General features: G+C 37.9%; 1 protein-coding gene across 1 annotated transcript; it reads right to left on the bottom strand.

Annotated features, from left to right (window-relative positions):
- Positions 1–1,344: 1,344 nt before the first annotated feature.
- LOC125481610 (cytosolic carboxypeptidase 1-like) lies at positions 1,345–19,696 on the bottom strand (the record flags this gene model as incomplete). The annotated part of the gene is made up of 6 exons (XM_048593393.1): positions 1,345–1,496; positions 6,659–6,836; positions 10,525–10,733; positions 12,958–12,995; positions 19,024–19,117; positions 19,565–19,696. Coding segments are annotated over 6 exons (785 nt in total), but the record flags the coding sequence as incomplete, so codon positions are not given.
- Positions 19,697–20,120: the final 424 nt, after the last annotated feature.

The following is a 20,120-nucleotide window of genomic DNA, read 5'->3' as shown; positions in this document are numbered from 1 at the left end:
AATGCAAAAATAATTGATCTTGTAGTTAACATCAAAGTGGATAAAGTACATCAATAAATTGGTAAGATGGGCAGGGAAGTGGTAAATATTAGGGCAAAACAAAGCAAACATAATAAATACAAGGATACAGAAATGTGTCAAGAAGTGCAATACCTCAGTGTGCAGATCCCTGAAAGTAGTTAGACTGGTTTTATTAAGCAAGGCAGAGAATGTAAGATCAAGAAGATTATTCTGGAACTATATACCACAACTTGAGTACTACATGCAGTTGTGGTCATCTCATCGCAAAAATAATGTAATTGCACTAGAAGGTACAGATGTTTTACGGATGCAATGCAGCATGACACCACCCACGCAGGTTCAATTCCCACACTGGCTAAGGTCCCACCTTCTCAACCTCACCCTTCAGCGTGGTGGCCCTCAGATTAAACCACCACCAGTAGTATCTCTCTAATGAAAGCCCTGTGGTCTTCTGGGACCATGACGAGTTTCCCTTACAGATGTTTACAAGGACATTACCAAATGTGGAATAAAATTTGAACAAAAATTGGACAGGTTGGAGTTATTTCAAATGTTTTCATCCAGAGGGTAGGAGATATCCGAAACTCACTTTTGAATAGTGGAAAAGTAGTTGAGGAAGAAGCCCTCAATTCATATAAAAGTTGTCTGAATATGCACCTGATGTCTTGTAACCTCCAGAGGTAGAGACCAAGTGCTGGAAAATGGCTTAGGCTGGGTGGTTCATGTTCCACCAGGCACAGACATGACGCACAGAATAGCCTCCTTCACTATCATAAATCTATTTACATTGTCTAACTATCCCAAGAGAAGCAATTTGCTGGGATGTGGAAAGATGGCATGGAAATGACAATATGTGAAGTCAGCATGGACATGATTGGTCAAATTGCTTTCTTGTGTGCTGTAATGATTATTCAAAGAGGCAATGGTCACAGTAAGTGCACTTTCTAAATAGTGGTGAAACTTGAGAGACTAGTTGTTAATGACAAAATTGGAGGAATCAGAAACATTGTTGACCCAAATGACGGAAATGAACATGGTTTAAATTGTAAGATGTATGGTACTCAGCAAAGCTGGAGGAATTGTCTTGTACGGGAGAAATATCCAGAAAAGTTTGGGAATCATTGTATAGGAAAGCTATGACATTTTTCAAATACTTTTTGACTGTTCATTGGCTCACTAATTATCTTCTTCAAACAATTCTTTTATTGCTTGTAGTGTACATTTCTGATGAAAGTTGCATATCCAATAGATTACAACCTCCAATTTATTTCATCACTCTTTCCCACCAAATCTGATATATCTTGAAGACAATTTTCTTTTTACTTGGTGTTGATCTAAAATTCATGTAATTTGCAAACAAAATGAGTCCAGCACCTTCTTGTTTTCATCTTTTTCTTCATCTTCATTTTCATTTTCATTGTCTGTTTCTATTTCAGTGTCATCGGTGTCATCACTTTCATCTACAACATCATCAACTAAAACAAAAGAGGTTTAAAAACGTCTTCAAAATCTAAACAACAATGCAGAGGTTTGTTAAAAAATATTCAATCAAGCACATTGGTTATTTAAAACATTTAATACTAAAAAAGCTAAAGTAGTGACTGATAATTAGTTAGTTCACTGCAATTAGCAAATCATTTTTATAAACGTAGGGCTCCTTGGCATAATTATTCCTCATAATTGTGACGAACATACTATCTGTAACCACCATTAGAATGGTTGCTTAAGTAGTCCAATGCTCATTCCAACCAGCCTTAGCATATTACTTCAGCTTTATGTCATCCTCTATTTTTCTATTTTTTTAATCAAGGAACTTGCTCCCTTTAGTTGCCAATATAACTAAAAGAGTTTAATGGTCATTCTCAAATTTATCATTTTGTCTCTCCAAAGTTTTAAAATTATATTTCACAACACTACCTACAAAAAATTACTTTCATTGTTACTCAATAGGTTCTCATCTGCATTAGCTTGTTACTTTATATTTGTCAACTGTGATATATGTTAAATGGTTATGGATTAAAATGATTGCTATACTTATTAATCTTTGCTAATCAAACATGTTTGGAACTTTCATTACTTTTGCAAGGAATCCACACACATTTCTGAGAAGTTCAACTAGAAAAAAATGTTCAATTTCATTAACAGTACTGTACAAACAAATTATGCTTACAATATCATTCCAATCCCTGTGAATCCCAAATTTTTCTAATCAAGATGGAGATACTCTAATGTAAACAAATGGCAGTAAAAGGAATGTTATTAAAGTTTACTTTTGAGGATCTCAATCTTAGTTCCAAAAATGTTAGAAAAGAACCGTATTTTGAGAGGACAGCAATTTATTAACAAGTGAAGGTACATTACTCCTCACCTATTAATATACTTGAGAACGAGATATTGGAAATATACATGACACAGCTGACCCTTAACACTCTCTAAAGTGGCCTGGCAAGCTGGAAAATAAATACTACAAGCGCAGGACTCACCACTTCCTTCCATTAGAACAATGACAAGTTCTTCATTGACTGACACTGTTAAAGGTGGTGATGAGTCTTTCCTCTAAGGAAAGTCAGGATAGTCAACTAAATGCGATTTTGCCAACCTCATCCACATTCCAAGAATAACAGTACAAACAGGCATTTGGTAGTACCGAATTTGAGTATTGCCAAAATAAAAGACACATTTAGTCGAAGCATCAAGGCAATTCGCAAGAAGTATGGAAGTAAATGGAAAACCACATTTGTACTGCTTGAGTGAGTGAGTGTTGATTGGTTGGCAAGTGGATGCTGATTGGTAGAGGCCTTGCCAAGGAGAATGCGCCAGTTAGATGGCAACTGACTATTAACTGCCAAGCTTTCTTTAAATTTTAAACCAGGCAGGATGTCTCTGATTTCTCAGGCCAATGCCTTGACCAATGAACCAGAGAGCTTTGTTAAACGAAAAACGGACAACATTGTTTTTCTGCCTGCAAAGAACAAGGGCCTGTGCATTAATCTTTGTAGCTGCCATTAAGTGCAACTGCACCACACTATGAGCCTGACTGACATTCCTAAATTGGTTGTCAGAGTATAACTCACTCAGAGACAGTTGTCAGAGTAGTTGTTTGTACACGGAATCATTCAACAATTGTTATCTAATGTTGGACATTGTATTTTAAGTTTTGCAAGTAAAGGCTGGCTGGGTGCAAAATGAACAGTAATAACAGCAAGATGAAAAGCTTTAATAAAATGTGTAGTTTTTCAGAAAGACACAGTAATTAGCATTGTGAAGTCTTCTGGAACTACTGAACCAATAGTAAATAAATATAAGTGTCAACGCATAAAATACACACGCCTGTAAAAAATAAAGTTTATAAAAGCATTCATTCCTTAAGTTATTTTTCCACAAATTGATCATTCGAGTAAATCAAACCACAAAACACAAGTACTGTCCATGATAATTACTCTTACCATAAAAACAAAACACTGTGGGTGCTTCAAATCTGAAGTAAAAACAGAAACTGCTAGAAAAAACCTCGCTGGTCAGATAACATGTGAACGAAGTGTTAACATTCACATCTGAATTGTTCACTATTTCCCTCTCCACAGATGCAGCTTTATTGCTGTCCACTTTTTGCATTTTCTATGTAATTGTGTTTTTTTTTAATTTATTTTCAGACCTCTTGGACTGATTGGGAATGTGAATTCCGAACTCATGACAAATGTTAAGAGTTAAAAATTGGAATAAGGGAAGGAAAGACATCACATAATAGCAGTTTGGGGATGAATATGTTGGCTCCTCAAAATGGCTAGTTACCAGACTCTCAATGCTGAAATATGGAGGGCGGAGCACAGGAGAGGGTGATCTTTGATTGCAATGGAAAAACAGAAGGGCAGAAAACCCTATGGTGCTCGTATTACAGCCACAGAAAAGGACTGGGAGGGGGACAGAACAGATATCAGTATACATTGATCTCTTAGTTAAGGAAGTTATGATGTAAGAAAGAAAACGAGTATGAAAGATTATAAATACAATACGTTTGATTGAGTTCTGGAGAATTTTAGTCTTCACTTAGTGTTTTTGAACTTGAGTGAACAGCCCATGTATCTGATCTTTTTTTCAAATGCTAATCTGATAATAAATTCTTGACCCTCATCCACCTCTGGTATTAATCAGGTTTACCATTCCTTCAAGTCCACTATAGTAATTATCTTAACAAAAATAAATTAATCTAGTCATAGTTAATTCTGCCTAAACTGTTCTTGATGCAATTACTTTGTGTGATGGCTTTTTGTTCCTAGAAAGAGCAGGGACATGGAACTAAATGGATGGCTTTTTTCGATAACAAGGTGTAGAGCTGGATGAACACAGCAGGCCAAGCAGCATCATAGGAGCAGAAAGGCTGACGTTTCGGGCCTAGACCTTCCTTCAGAAATCAGATAGCTGGCATAGGAAGGAGGGACCATACCATCTCCTTTAATATTGTAAATTCTATCAGAAATCCAAACAATGAGGGAGAATGGGGAAGAATGAGGAATTTACATAAATTAGTATTAGTAAGAAGGTTGCGTTGAAGAAGTTAATGGGACTGAAGGCTAAGTTCCCAAAAAGAGGTAGCTATAGAGATAGTAGGTGGATTGGTAATCATCTTCCAAAGTTTAATGAATCCTGTAGATTGGATGGTAGCAAATGTCATTCGACTATTTAGGGAGAATCACAAGAACATTTAAGTACAGTCATAGCAAAATCTTGATTCAACTGCGCATATCCTTGGTTAGATCACACCTCGGGTATTATGGGCAGTTTTGATCTCTCTACCTTATGAGGGATATAACTGCCGTAGAGGAAAGGCAACAAAGTTTCACTAGGCATGTTACTGGGATGATGGGACTGTCATTTGAAGAGAGACTGGCCAAACAGCCTGTATTATCTGGAGTTTTCAAGAATGAGAGGGAATCTTACTGAAACCTATATTATACTTTTAAGGGACAGACAGGCAGCTAAGACTTATTTCCTGGTTGGGGTGTTTAAAGCTAAGGAATACAATTTCAAAATAAGATGAAAGCCATTTAGGACCAATACGAACTGATTTTTCTTAAAACAGTGCAGTGAATCTTTAGAATTCTCTACGCTAGAGGGCTGTGAAAGCACAAACATCAAATATGCTTAAAGAAGTGATGACAGATTTATAAATACCCATGATGAAAAGGGTTATGGAGTTGTGTGAGAAAAAGTCAGAGTAGATGAACAGCTGCGGATGTAATGGACAGCAGAGCAGGTTCAATGGGCTGAATGGGCCACTCCTGCTTCTACATTGATGTAACCCTATGTTGTAACTGTGGGATCCGTGGTCACGATCACCCAACATGGTCATTAAATGTTATCAAATCGTAATTCAAAAGAATAGCTCTAAATATTATAGTTCTAAAAGGTAATGGTTTTGAAAGCATTAATATTGAAATTGCAATAAATTCTAGCCAATTTGACAGTTTCTTAGTTTTGGGTGCAGAATCATGCAGTCTTGCATGAGAGCCCAGTGGGTCAGAAGTGACATGCCAGGTTCCTGCTAATCTGAAATAGATATGCTTAACTAGTCAATGTAACTTTGAACTAATGCTATCATGCAATAAACTATCCTTTGTAACATAAAATAAGTGCCTCTTCTTGCTATGACTCACTGTCTATCCTCTGTCACTAATAATTGAACATATCCTTAAGAACAGTATATAAAGAAGGATTGAAATCATAGAATCCTTATGGTGTAGAAACAGGCCTTTCAGAATCCACACCAACCCTCCAAACAACATCTCACCCAGAGACAAAAAAGCCGCAGAAACTGGAATCCAAGGTAGCCAAACAGGAGGCTGGAAGAGCACAGCAGGCCAAGCAGCATCTAGAGGAATGGAGCAGTCAAAGTTTTGGGTATTACCCTTCTTCAGGACTGGGAGAAGGGTAATACCCGAAACCTGACTGCTCCTTTCCTCCAAATGCTGTCTGGCCTGCTGTGTTCTTCCAGCCTCCTGTTTGTCCACCTAGCATCCCACCCACTCACCTTATCCCTGTGCTCCTGCATTTCCCATGGCTAATCCAGCTAGCCTGCACATCCTTGGATACTATGGGCAATTTCGTATTAGATTGGAGAAATTAGCCAATTAGCAATTTAGATTGGAGGCAGCAGTATACTTTAACTACCCAGAGCCTAATATGCAGTTATTATCTATTTCTATATATGGGATGCATTCCTGTGGAGGACAATGTAACACAGATGCCTATAGGTATACAGAAGAATACAGATTTACAAGAAAATTATTTATCTGAGTCAAAGACTAAGTTTGCTCTAGAAGTACAAAAAAATGTGTATCTTCAGAAACAGTTCTCTTATCCTGTAGATACCTTAGTGAATACTGGTGGATTTGAGCAAAACCAATCACAAAGTACACTAATAACTTGCATAACTATGTTGCCGTTTTATCTGTCCAAATTAAGTCGCAATGTTCATTTTATGTCCCTGTGTGGAAGGAATGCAAGTTTGACCAATTTACACTTTCCTCTCTGCCTTATTCTCAACATACATCATGCATTCATATTCACTTATTATTATACTAGTTGCTCACTTTAGTTTCTGTTTTGGGAAAGAGTGTTGAGAGTTCTCAAAACTTACCGTCAGGAGGTAAGTTATACAGTTGAGCTACAGGACCACTTGTTGGGATTACTGGTAACTGGAAGTGGTAGACACTTTTGATGGTTGGAATAGGAAGCCGATTTTTAGGGAAACATTTTCTCATGATGAGACTAGAGATATTGACCAGCGGATCCAGGGTTCTCACCGAAAGGCAATCCTGTAAAAGAAAACAATGAAGAAAATAATTGCAGTCTACAGATTCTATATCATAGTTCTCTTTAAAGAATTGTGGCAACTAAATTTATTTTTTCATGGAAAACTAAATAACTATACCTCAACTAAACTCAAGACACATGACTTTTAGAAAATGTCCCTTTTTTCAGTGTTCTTGCTGAACAGGCACGCAAGAAACTTTATTATTATGAAAGCAATTCTATTATTGGTATCTTTTGAGGAATTGTGTCTGATGGATTATGAAAATTGGTTCATCTAAAATGCTAAGGAGATACCTGGACTTTTTTTTGTTACAAGGAGGCAACTGAAATTGGGACACTTTCCTTCTTTAAAAAAATAGAACAATTTCTAAAAGTCACATATCTTGAGTTCAGCTGAGGGATAGTCTGAAAAAAAACAGAAAGGGTTTCCAGCTTAGGCTTCCCCAGCATTCTGAAGAACCTGCTTAAGGACATTGTTTGCGAGCTGTAAAGCCAAAACAGCTGTTCTCCCTCAAAGGCTTCTGTAAGACTTCCTTTTAACATCCTGAATGAACTGCATCTGAAGAGATTCCAGACAGACAACAGCACATGCCTAGTAACCAATCCAAATGTACAAGGATTAACAACTAATTTGGTCAAAAGAGCTTTCTCCTCCCAAGTTAATCCCTGCAGAAAACATTTCCAGCTTTTTGTGTGTGTGCATGAGCACGTGCATGTGCTGGAGTTATTTCAAATGGCAAATATTTAAAATTTAATCTTTTAAACTAAAGATTAACATACATGTTCATATGAACATATATATCAGGAGCAGAAATAGGTCACTCAAACTCTTTGCACTGAATACAATCATAACTGATCTGGTGAATTCCATATTCCATACTCCAGATAGCCTTTGAGTTCCTTGCCTAACAAAAATCTCTCTTGATCCACCTTAAAAATATTCATTCCTTCTGTGGCATGAGGATCCAACAACCTGAGGGGGAAAAACATTCTTCTCATATCATAGAAACACACAGATCTACAGCACAGAAAAAGGCTGGCTGTGCCAGTTAAAATCAACCACTTAAATATTCTAATCCCACTTTCCTGCACTTGACCCAACACCTTGTATGCCTTGACGCTGAAAGTGCACATCTAAATACTGCTTAAGTGTTCTAAGGGTTTCTGCCTGTACCACCCTGACAGACAGTGAGTTCCAAATTCCCACTACCCTCTGGGTGAAGATGATTTTCTTCACATCTCCTCTAAATCTTCTGCACCTTACCTTAAATCTATGCACTCGGTCCTTGATCCCTCCATGAAGGGGAAGAAAAATTCTTCTTACCTACCTACTTGAGTCTCAATTTTATAGATCTCAATCATGAACCCTCTCAATCTCCTGTGCTTTAAGGAAAATCACCTCAGTCTGTCCAATTTCTCTTCATAACTAAAACTCTCCAGCTCAGGCGACATTCTAGTAAATCTCCTTTCCCTCTCCGGTGCTATTATATCTCTCCTTTAATGTGGATTCCAGAACTGCACACAATACTCCAGCTATGACCTAAGAACATTTTATACAGTCCAGCATAACCTCTCTGCTATATGCCTTGGCTAATAAAGGCAAATATCCCATATGCCTTCTTCATCACTTTAGCCACTTGTCCTGATACCTTAAGGTATCGGTGTATACGCACATTTAGGTTTCTCTTGCCTTGTTAGTGCTGCCCAAGTGCATCAGCTTACATTTATTCTGGATTGAATTCCATTTGTCATTGATCAGCCCATCTATATCCTCCTGTAATCCAAGGCTATCCTCATCATTATTGACCACACACCAATTTTTGTATGACCTGCAAACTTACTGAGCAAACATCTCTCTGACATTCAAGTCTAACTTATTTATATAAACCACAAATACCAAGTGCCCCAACAGTGGCCCCTGTGGCACTCTACAGGACACACTTTCAGTCAGACAAACACCCGTCAACTACCATGCTGTTTCATGTCACTCAATGAATTGTGGATCCAATTTCCAAATTTCCTTGGATCCCATAGGTTCTTACCTTTACTAACAGTCTCCCATGCCAGACATGATCAAAAGCCTCACTGAAATCCAAATAGAGCACATCAAAACATTGCCCTCATTAACACACCTGGTCACCTCTTCAAAAATTTCAATCAAGTCATGACCTTCCCTTTACAAAACTAATGCTGACTGTTCTTGATTGGTCCCTGCTTCTTCAAGTGCAGAATAATTCTGTCCATCACAATTACTTCCAATAGTTTCCCCACCACTGAGGTTAGACTGACTGGTCCAACACCTTATATGCCTTGACACTGGTTTATTCCCTTGCTCTTTTCTTGAATAACAGTACCACATTGGCATTCCTCCGCCACCTCTATGGCCAGAGAGGAAAGTTATTGTCAGCACCTGTTAGTTCCTCCTTCCCTCACTCAACAATCTGGGATACATTTCATCTAGCCCTGGATACTTATCTTTGTTTAGGCCTGCCAGACTACTCAAAAAGCCCTCTCTGACTATGCTAATTTCTTTAAAGGATATCAAAGATCTTCTCCCTGATTTTTAAACTCACATTGTTCCTCTCACTAGTAAACACTGACACAAAGTATTAATGTAGAATCTTACCTAGGTCCTAAGTCTCCATACACAATTTACCACCCTTTTCCTTAATGGGCCCTCGGTCTTACTTTTTATCCTTAATGTACTTGTAAAATAACTGCGGTTTTCTCTTCATGTTATTAGCCATTATTTTTTCATGGCTCCTTTTTGCTCTCCTAATTTCCTTTCTAAGTTTCCACTTGCATTTTCTGCACATGCCCTTGATAAATGCCATTTTTCTCTTTGTCCAATCCCATACGTCCCTTGATGTCCAGGGATCACAGGATTTGTTGTTCCCTCCCTTTGCCTTTATTGGAACATGTTGGCCCTGTACTCTCCCTATTTTCTGCATGAAAGTGTCCCACTGCTCTGACACAGATTTACCTAAAAGCTCCCAGTCTACTCTAGCCAATTCACACCTGCTCTTATTAAAATCAGCATTTCCCCCAATTTAGAATTTGATTTCAGGCCCATCCTTGTCCTTTTCCATAACAATCTTAAATTTAACGGAGTTATGATTGCTGTCTGCAAAATGCTCCCCTGCTGTTATGTGCCCTATTTGCTGGGCCTCATCGCCTACAATAAAGTCCAAGACCATCCCCTCTATTCTTGGGCCTCCAACATACTGACTTAAGAAGTTCACCTGGAGACATTTTAAGAATTCTGCTCCCTCTTAAACCTTTCACACTATGACTATCCCAGTTAATGTTGGGGAAATTAAAATTCCCTACTATCACCACCTTATTACTTTTACACTTGTCTGAAAATTGTCTACATATCTGCTCTTCTATTTTTCTTGGATTGTTAGGGGGATCTACTGTACACTTCCAGCAATATGATTGCTCTTCTTAGTTTTGGTTTTTAAGTTCTATCCTTATGAATTGATTTGATAAGCTTCATAAATTCTGTAAAACTTGTAAAAAATGTACCAGTTACAAATCAGGATTATTAAACTATTAGATTAGGTCTCTCAACTCAGTCTACAATTGAAATTAACTTAGGTCTTTCAACTACGGTTGAAATGAATCCCAAAATCTTAGAATTATGTCCACATAATAATTTAATAGTTTAGGACCAATTAAAATACTTACTTGAGAGGAATTATACAAGATTTTCATCCCTTCGGCATCCACGAAAGCTTTCCTGCCCAACTTGATACTTGTGATATTCTTGATACAGGTTAAAATCCCTTTGCGGATAAGCACATGCCGATGCCTTGAGTCATGTCTATGCCAATCAATATAGACGGTGAGAAGAACAGGAAGGTATCCTCTATCCACTGCCCTCCTGGCATTGGTTTCTATAATAAAAGATACATGCACATTTCAAAATAAATAATAGGTACACTTCATGATATATCACTGTTATGGATTGAAGGGGAAGAAATAGTATGAGATACAAAACTCTTAAAAAGTTTTGCAAACTTTTTGGGAGAAGGAAGAGCTGCACATATTATTTTTATTCAACTTTTTCTTGTCATGGTTTGATGCAACTGAGATTTACCAGGATGCTGACAGGTATGGGAAGGTTTGAGTTATAAAGAAAGGCTGGATAGGCTGGGACATTTTTCACTGGAGTGTAGGAAGCTGAGAGGCGACCATACAGAGGTTTATAAAATCATGAGGGGTATAGATACTTTTAAGGTGAGAGGAGAGAGATTTTAAAAAGACCTGAGGGGCAAATTTTTTACACAGAGGGTGGTTTGCACGTGAAATGTAATTCCTGAGGACATTGTGGATTCAGGCATAGTTATAACATTTAAAAGACACTCAGGGAAGTACTTGAAAAGGAAAGGTTTAGAGGGATATGGGCCAGGAGAGACAGGTGGGACTAGTCTTGTTTGGGATTATGTTCAGCACGGACCGGTTGGACCGAAGAGTCTGTTTCCATGCTATATGATTCGATGACCATTTCATAGGGCAGTGAAGAAATATTGCTGAGGGTCTGGAATCACATGCAGCTAACAGCAGGAAAGCACTACAAGTTCTTTTTTCTAAACCATGTTAATTTAATACAATCTGATAGTTTTGTGGTGACCAACATGGAGGCTTTATCCCGTACATTTAATTGAATTTAAATATTTCCTCCTGGTGGTGGGATTTGACGTCCCTGGATTGGTCCAGTGCCCTGGGCATATATGCTAATAATACGGAAGCTTTTCGACCTGTTATTAGTTGCATCCACTAAACTTCAACAACCAAAAAACCTTGCATTTATGTTATGCCTTTCACAAATATAGTATTACGATACTATGACTTTAACAGGTATATTTTGTCCTGTGTTTTTCATGAAGAAAGGTTGAGACAGAGGTGTCGAGCAGACTGCTCCAAAGCCAATAAAGTAAAAAGCTTGTGAAGCCTTGAGTCGTTTTTCTAAAAAAGTTGGAACAATAGAAGCAGCCTGAATAGGTGGAGACAAACTCCACAGAACCAGTCTTTTTTTAAATTTTAGCCTTCGTTAACAGTTGTTGGGATCTTGAAGCTGGATACGGAAGCTCTTACTCCTCTCTCTGTTACAGATAAAGCTGGAATTCTCTTCCTGCTGTTAGAATAGCATGTGTGACAATCTATTTTACTGAATCTGCCTTTGCCAAGAGTGTTTTTATGGGACGTCATGATATTGGAACAGTTAATTAGTAGTAGTTAATATACGTGCTATTTTAAGAGTTTTGATAGAATTACAATTAAGCCAATTCTTTTATTTTACTTTTGTCTGTAGTTTAATTATTGTGTATGAATAAAATGTGTTTTGCTTCAAGGCTGGTAGTTTGACCAATCAAATTGCATCTGGGACACAATGCCTTATGTTTACCTGTAAAATGAGAAGAAGTTAGGGTTTAGGCTATCTTCTTAATACTTTGAGGAGGTTTGGTCTGGTCATAACAATAGGGTGTTACAGACTGCTTTACAGTTAATGAATTACTTTTAAAACGTAGTAACTGCTGCAATACAGAAAATGTTGTAGCCAAGTTCTCACAAACAACAGTGTGACAATCTGTTTTAGTGATATTGATTGAGGGTTAAAATGTTGTTCAGGAAACCATGCTCTTCTTCAAAATAGTGCCATGGGATAACTTAAATCTACTTGATGAAAAAATTCAATAAAATAAATCTGGAATAAAAAGCTTGTCACTGTGCTGGTGACTTCAAAACCATCAACATTTTCATGAATGTCCTTCAGTGTGTTAAAGGCATAATGGTTATAAAAGTGAGTGGAGATGGTTCAGGTTCTAAAAACTCAAGTCTCAATCTGAACTACTACAATTAAAAATGGCTTGATGTGAATAATAAAATGAATAGAATCAAAAGGTGGGATCAGGTTTAGTTACGAAGCTCACTCACAAGGTGAGTTTTCACATGGGCATTTAGATCAAACAACATTTAACATGGTAGATTTAAGACCCTGCATAAGTCAGAAGAAGGGAAAAAAAAGAAGCAATCTCAAAAATAAATTTTAAACAGGGAAGAAAATTTCTCTCCTTACTGATCAACTCACATGGATAGATAGCTAGATAAAGCACTTACTGCTCTTCAGCAATGCTGCCAGTGCGTCCAATGAGACTCTACAACACAAAAAAAATGCAATTATGCATCCATTAAACCTTGTAGCAGAAAAGAAATTGAATTTTCTTCCAGGATCACAAATTTAACTGATTTAAAGGAAGCAGATAAAAGTTTTTTTTCCACCTATGGGATATGGGCATCTCTGGCTGAGCCTGCATTTACTGCCTGTCACAGTCGCCCTCAAGAAGATGGTGGTGAGCTGTTGTCTTGGACTGCTACAATCTATGTTACATTATGAGTTTTTTTTTTACAACTTTAAAACCTGATGAAGGAGTGTGCATTGAATGGAGGCTACAGCGTATGAGGTAGAGGCCCTGCTCCCTTCCTGCCTCTGCCCAGAATAAGTCCAGGGCAGGAAGATTCATGAACAATGTTAATTGAGCCCTGTAAGCAGTCGATCAAGCCAAAATTAAAGGCTTTATCTCACCACCGCTGATATTGTTCCAATGACTGGTAAGGCAGTCACTACATGGGAAGCCTAAAAGCAAATCCTACTGAATTGGCTTGCAGACTCCTGGGAGAATCCCCATTCAAAGGCAATCAGTGCTTGATTGAAGGAACTGTTATCAGAAAGTAAAAAGAAAGACTTTAACAAGTTGAAGTCAACATTATGAGCGAGGGAAAAGGACAGAGAGGAAAAGGAGCAAGAAAGAGAGTAATACCTTAAAAAGCTGGGAAAAATGGATGCCTTTGATTCCGACTAATAAACGGATGAGGCAAGATCTGAGTCCAGCCCAAGACACAACAAGGAGCTGTTTAAGTTTGGGCAGTTTCTGAAATTTGATTAAAGGAACAAAGAGATCTTTTCAATATCTTTTGAAAAAATAGGTAAACAGATGAGTTGGCCGAAAGAAAATTGGATATTACTCATGCAAAGCAGGCTGACTAGCAAGTATTGAGGTTTATGCTATGCTTTCTCAGCAAGTGTCTATAGGTTATGAGGTGGCACAAAAGGATTTTCTTGATGAGTAAATTTGGACCTAAGACTTAAAGTAGAAATTTTAAAACTTTCGAAAAAACAGAGTTATATTGAATTTGAGCGGACAAAGAAAAATACTAAGGTTTTGGAGTAGATTTATAGCTTGGGTTGCAGGTGTTGAGGTTGGTTGGCTCGCCAAGCTGGTTTGTTGTTTCGCAGACGTTTCATTACCATGCTGGGTAACATCAGTGCAGCTTCCGATGAAGTGTCTGTGTGTTTTCCCGTCTGGTTATTAAACTCAGGAGTCCGTTGAGCTGGATTGCCTCACTTCTGGTTTTCCTTCATGGAAGATATACAGATGAAAGGAAGGCCAAGGACAAGGAAAGAGGAGTTTGGAATGCCCTGGGATCTCATCCTCAGACCAGGAAGAAAGGTGCTGAGGGTGGACACGACATCAGACAGCCTGAATGTTTACATTGACTGCTTTTGTGCAGAATTTTGGACATTTCAGGGTAAAGCAACAGAACTAATCAGGGTGACGGAGGCAGACAAATTATCTGACAGCTATAGGGAAATCTTGCCAAAAAGAAGAGTAACTCCTTTTCCCACAAATGAGGCATCTAAATCAACAACTTACTTTGGGATACAGCAGCCACACAAAGTCTTCTGGTGTGCAAAATGTATAACTTGTCCACCAGTGAGCACTGAAGGCCAGGGTTTTAGTCAACAGTATCAACAGAGAGTATACAACTCCTCCTTCCGTTTGGGCGCACCTGAGTTGGCCTATTATCTAGTATTGTAACTGTAGGGGTTATCTGTAGTTCACCTGTGGATGGAATTGACTGACTTCTGATGCTTGATTTGGCCACAGCAAACGTTGTAGCTTTTACAATGGGCATGGAATGGCTAAGTGAAGTCAAGGAGACAGACCACTTGCTGAAAACGTGGCAGGAAATTTTCCTCTCTGCGCAGCAATCCAAGTAATGGTTAAACAAGTTCCTTTGGTGGAGGTCAATCTGGCATCACAGACAGGTATCTGGACAGTTTCTGGGGTATTTGGATAACCTGAAGGAAATGTTCAGTCAGTCCTCTCTGATCGGGGTTTAATAAGTCACCCCAGAATTAAGAGAAGCAGTACAATGGGTTCAAACCAAAGTTGAAGCAGGACAAGTTCCAGAATGCTACTGCATAGAAACAGGATTAGAATCACAGAGTCGTAGAGCTATACAGCATGGGAACAGATCCTTCAGTTCAATTCATCCACACAGACCAGATATACTAAATTATACTAGTCCCATTTGCCAGCATTTGGCCCAAATCCCTCTAAACCCTTCCTGTTCATATACCCATCCAGGTGCCTCTTAAATGCTGTAATTGTACCAGCCTCCACCACTTCCCCTGGCAGCTCATTCCATACATGCACCACATGTGAAAAAGTTGTCCCTTAGGTCCGTCCTAAATCTTTCACCTCTTGCCTTAAACCAATGCCCTCTAGTTTGGACTCGCCGACCCTGGGGAAATGACCTTGGCTATTCACCCTATCCATGCCCCTCATGATTTTATAAACTTCTGTAAGGTCACACCTCAGCCTCCGATGTTCCAGGGAAAATAGCCCCAGCCTATTCAGCCTTCTGCTGAAAAAGTGGACAGCTTCACACAAATTTGCAGACAAACAATGGACAGTTGTTCACTAAATCGTAGTGTCACCCAAATATTGTCAGGATATGCTGAGGACAGCCCATGAATTTCCTATGGCGAGGCCTGTAGGATCTCATGATGCAAGCATATTACTGGCTGAGAGTTCACAAAGGCATAGTGCAGTTTCATAAAATTGGCCAGATTGTTGGAAAATCACAACCCACAATCTAATTGGCACCTCTAATTCCCAAACCAGTTTTTGGGGAGCCATTTAATAGAGTGCCGGTAGGCTGCATATGACCAAAACTAAATGCAAGACAACTGTATATCCTCACTATTTGGGGTATAGTTACTTGGTTCCCAGAGGCCATATTCTAAATAACAATTTCTGCCAAGACACAAGTACAGAAGTTAACCTAATTTTTCCTCTTGATTTGGATAAATGATGTACATCCAATTGGATAAGGTTCCAACTTAATGTCAAAAAATTTTCAAGAAGTTGTGAAGAGTCTGGGTGTAAAATAATTAAAAGTCCTTTGTATAACACTAAAGAATGCAAGGGGCTTTAGGACAATCCCATCAAATCCTGAAAACGATGATCAGGACATACTGTCACGAACATGCCCATGACTAGGAGAAAGACTGGAATTTTTTTTGTCTGCTTTCTTCATTTAGCAGACGAGTATGCTGGTTTTAGTCCTTTTGAATTGGTTTATGGACAATGATAAGTCATCTGAAGCTAGTCAAAGATCAGATTTTAGAACAGATAGACAAATACTTTGCATTAGATTATATATCCGTGTTCTGGGAGCAGTTCAGGAACTCTTTAAAGTTCCACAAACAACCACAAAGAAATAGGCTAAAAACCATAACAATACCCAAATATTTAAACCAAATAATGATGTGCTAGTTCTAGAGCCTTTACAGAGTTAACTGCTAACAGTTCAGAACAGTGGTCTACAAAGGGAAATGAAAACAACTGATAAAGTTAATTAAAACAAAGAACTGCGGATGCTGAAGATCTGAAACAAAAACAGTATTCTGAAGGAGGGTCACTGGACTCGAAATGTTAACTCTGCTTTCTCTCCACAGATATTGCCAAACCTGCTGAGTTTCTCCAGCAATTTCTGTTTTCGATAAAGTAAATTATTTGATTGACACCCCAGATTGCCAGAAAGAGAATCAGTTATGTCACCTCATTATAATGAATTGATGTCCTGTCAAAAGAAGGATGAGCATAGATGGGTAGTAAGGACAGTGCAGGATGAAAGGGAAAGTGAGGATAAAGCAGAAGGAGGCACGGACAACGTCAAAACAGTATCACTTACCATCCTGTAAGCTAACACTGAGCAATTAGAGAGGTGAGACACCATGATTTCATATTCAGAGACACAGCAACGAGGAGATCTACTAAGACTAATCACAGAAATTAAAAGAGTTTGTAAGAACAAACCAGTGGGCAACCTTAGCAATATGTGATGTGGATGTATGAGGATCCTCTGCTACAGAACATTCTCAACAGAGTTCTAGAGACACAGGCTCAAGTGAAAGCAAAAGTCCAACACATGTTGGAAAGATGCTTAATTCAACCGAGTCAAAGCAGCTGGATTCCTCACTAGTGTTAATGCCTGATTGTGTCGATGAAAAATTTGTTTGAACAAAAAGGTTAATATAGTAACAAAGCTAAGTTCCTACCCAACTGCTCATTTAAAAGATTGTATTCACAGAGTTGGCAGAGCCACATTTCTTACCAAAGTAGATTTTTTCAAGGGATACTGACTGGTTCCTTAAACATCTGGTATTGACCTTTGTCAAACCAGACGGTCTTTTCCAATGCCGAATGATATCTTTAGGTTAAAAAAGTTCTCATCAACTTTCCAGAGATTAATGAACAACGCAGTAGCCTGTATTCCAAGTTGAGTTTCCCCTGATGATGCTCTATTATTCTGTGGCATGTGAATGAACCACCTGGAACAACTGAAAGCTCTGTTCAGTAAGCTACAGTTAGCTGTTTCAGTAACAAACCTTACCAAAAATAAGTCTGCCAAAGTGCAGGTAATTGCCCTAGGTATATAGTAAGGCAAGGACAAGTGCTGTCGTGAAGAGCAAAAGTACAATCATTAGAGGAGTTCCCTGTCCAAGACTAAAAGAGAAATTATGAAGTTTCTGGTGATATGCTGATGTAGAGCTAATGGCACTGGACTGGTAATCCACAACCCAGGATAATATTCTAGGAACATAGGTTTCAATCCCACAACGGCAGATAGCAAAATTTGAATTCAATAAGAAAAACTGGAAATGAAAACATAAAAGCAGGTGTCTACTTCACAGTGTTCATCATGGAGAGTAGCCAAATAGCACTTAAAAGGCATGGTCAGATGGTGAGGGAACCAACTAGAAAGCCGCAGATATCTGTCTTTGACAAGTTCAAGCCACACACCGTTCTGATTTGGAATTATACTGCCATTTCTTCACTGTCACTCAGTCAAAATCCTGGAACTCTCTTTCCAACAGTACTACACCAAGATGTCTCTATGCACCAAGGACTGCAGCAATTCAAGAAGGCAGCGCACCACCACCTTCTCCAGGGCAATTAGGGATGTGCAGTAAATGCTGGTCTAGCCAGTGAATCCCGTGAATGAATGAAAAAAAGCGATAACCATTCCACTGACGAATTTACTAGAAAATAAAATCAAAGTACAGTTATCCAGGGAGTGGCAAAAATCTTTTAAAAGCTTGAAAACAATTTGATATACATGTCCACAATGGCTACAAGGATGAGAGTATACTGATCATAACACCTAGGTCTTTGTGGAAAAAAGATTAAAAATCAGACTGCTAGTCTATTTCAATGGAATTTACTGCTTGTACTGTTACTTTAACATTTTCCATATTGCAGGGAAAACAAATTTAAATGCTGTTGTTTTGTCTATATTTAGACTTCCATACTTCATTCTGTTTGTTAACCAGCTCTGCAACTTTGTCGAATAAGACTTCTTCTACAATAAATCAATAATCTTGCTGTTTATTAGAGAAATCTGCTTAATGTGAATGTAATACCGAGAAAGTATACATTTGGTCATGTTGGTAACTGGACAAATTATTTAAATAAATGTTGCGACCAGTGGAGTAGTGTGAGTAGAGAGAAATAGCGCACTCCTCTGACTTCTTTTTGAACCTGTTCACTAGCTTTGAAGGATATATTCACTTGGACCCTAAATCTCTTTGCTTTCCTATAGTTGCAGATTCTTGCAATTCTGAAAATGCACTGATACATCTTTCTTTGGGTCGATATTCAAAGATTAGTATTTGTACAATGCATCTCTGAACATGTAAAATTTTCATCTAAAATCAATTAAAAAAAGTGTTTTTAGCATCTATTATAAGGAAAAAAAGCAAAAATGGCATATTAATTTAAATATTACTTCTCAATTTATTCACGCTTTTCATAACGTTCTTATATTACTTACTTTATAAGACTTGTGTTCTTCCTGTTAAAAGGACCAATAATCTTGAACATAAGTTCCACAACACCATTTTTACCCAAGGACACAGCATTGACAGCTAAAAAACGTGGAAAATTAAATGGAACATGTATAGCCATTAAAACTAAAATAATTTCTAGAAATTTTTTAAAACTCTAATATGTATGAATAAGTTACAGATTATTTAAACTGATTTTAGAATAACTTAGAATATCTTCTAATCAGTTTTGACTGTACTTCATTAAGCTAAGGTGCTTTTACATATATGATTGCATTTAATCTGAGCCAAGTCTGCACACAAATCACAGTGGACAAATATTGTGATAGCCCATTACCTTATCGAATTCCATAAAATATACCAGTTTTCAATATTTTTAGTTGGTAATTTTCCCTCTTTCCTCGATATGTCCATATCACTTTGGACAGATATAACTAATTCCTGGCATTCAGTCAGCCTATGAAATGTTCAGTGACACGAATGCTGTATGAATATGCAGATACATAATACTTTCCGTACTTTACTTACAGTTACTGGAATAAACCCGCAGCAGCTGCAGACAAGGTAAAATCAGCTTGGAGTTTTGGAGGTTTTGTTTCACCAAATTCAGAGTTATGCCCAAGGCTCCATTAATCCTGGCTTTGACTCCGAACTTTTTGTCTATTCAAAGAAACAAAGAGAACGAATAGTGTATGAAGAATTTAAGTAAATCTCACAGTTCCTTTCCTTTTAAAGATTTTTTAAAAATAGATTTCGAACTGATCTTTTAACTAAATGCCAACTAGTTTTGTAGCATTAATTACTCCAATGTGTAAGACTTTCTTTGAATTAAGCTTTGAGATGTCAGAGAACAATATCATTTATTAGACTTTATGAATAGTGATACTTATAACAGGTAAGAATTACATGGAATAAAGTCACTTACATGAAAACATGATTCTGTTGCGCCATGTGCAAGAGAATCCTGTGTGACTCTCAATCTTTTAACTGAAGAGTATTAATACTCACTACCAATGCACACAAGCTTTCTATTTTTGAATTGTGGAGAGAAAAAACTGCACAGATTTTGTTTTCTCATTACACC

The sequence above is a fragment of the Rhincodon typus genome, unplaced genomic scaffold (assembly GCF_021869965.1).
Source record: "Rhincodon typus isolate 14 unplaced genomic scaffold, sRhiTyp1.1 hic_rhity00002764, whole genome shotgun sequence".
Lineage (NCBI taxonomy): Eukaryota > Metazoa > Chordata > Chondrichthyes > Orectolobiformes > Rhincodontidae > Rhincodon > Rhincodon typus.
This window is presented reverse-complemented; position numbering and strand designations above follow the sequence as displayed.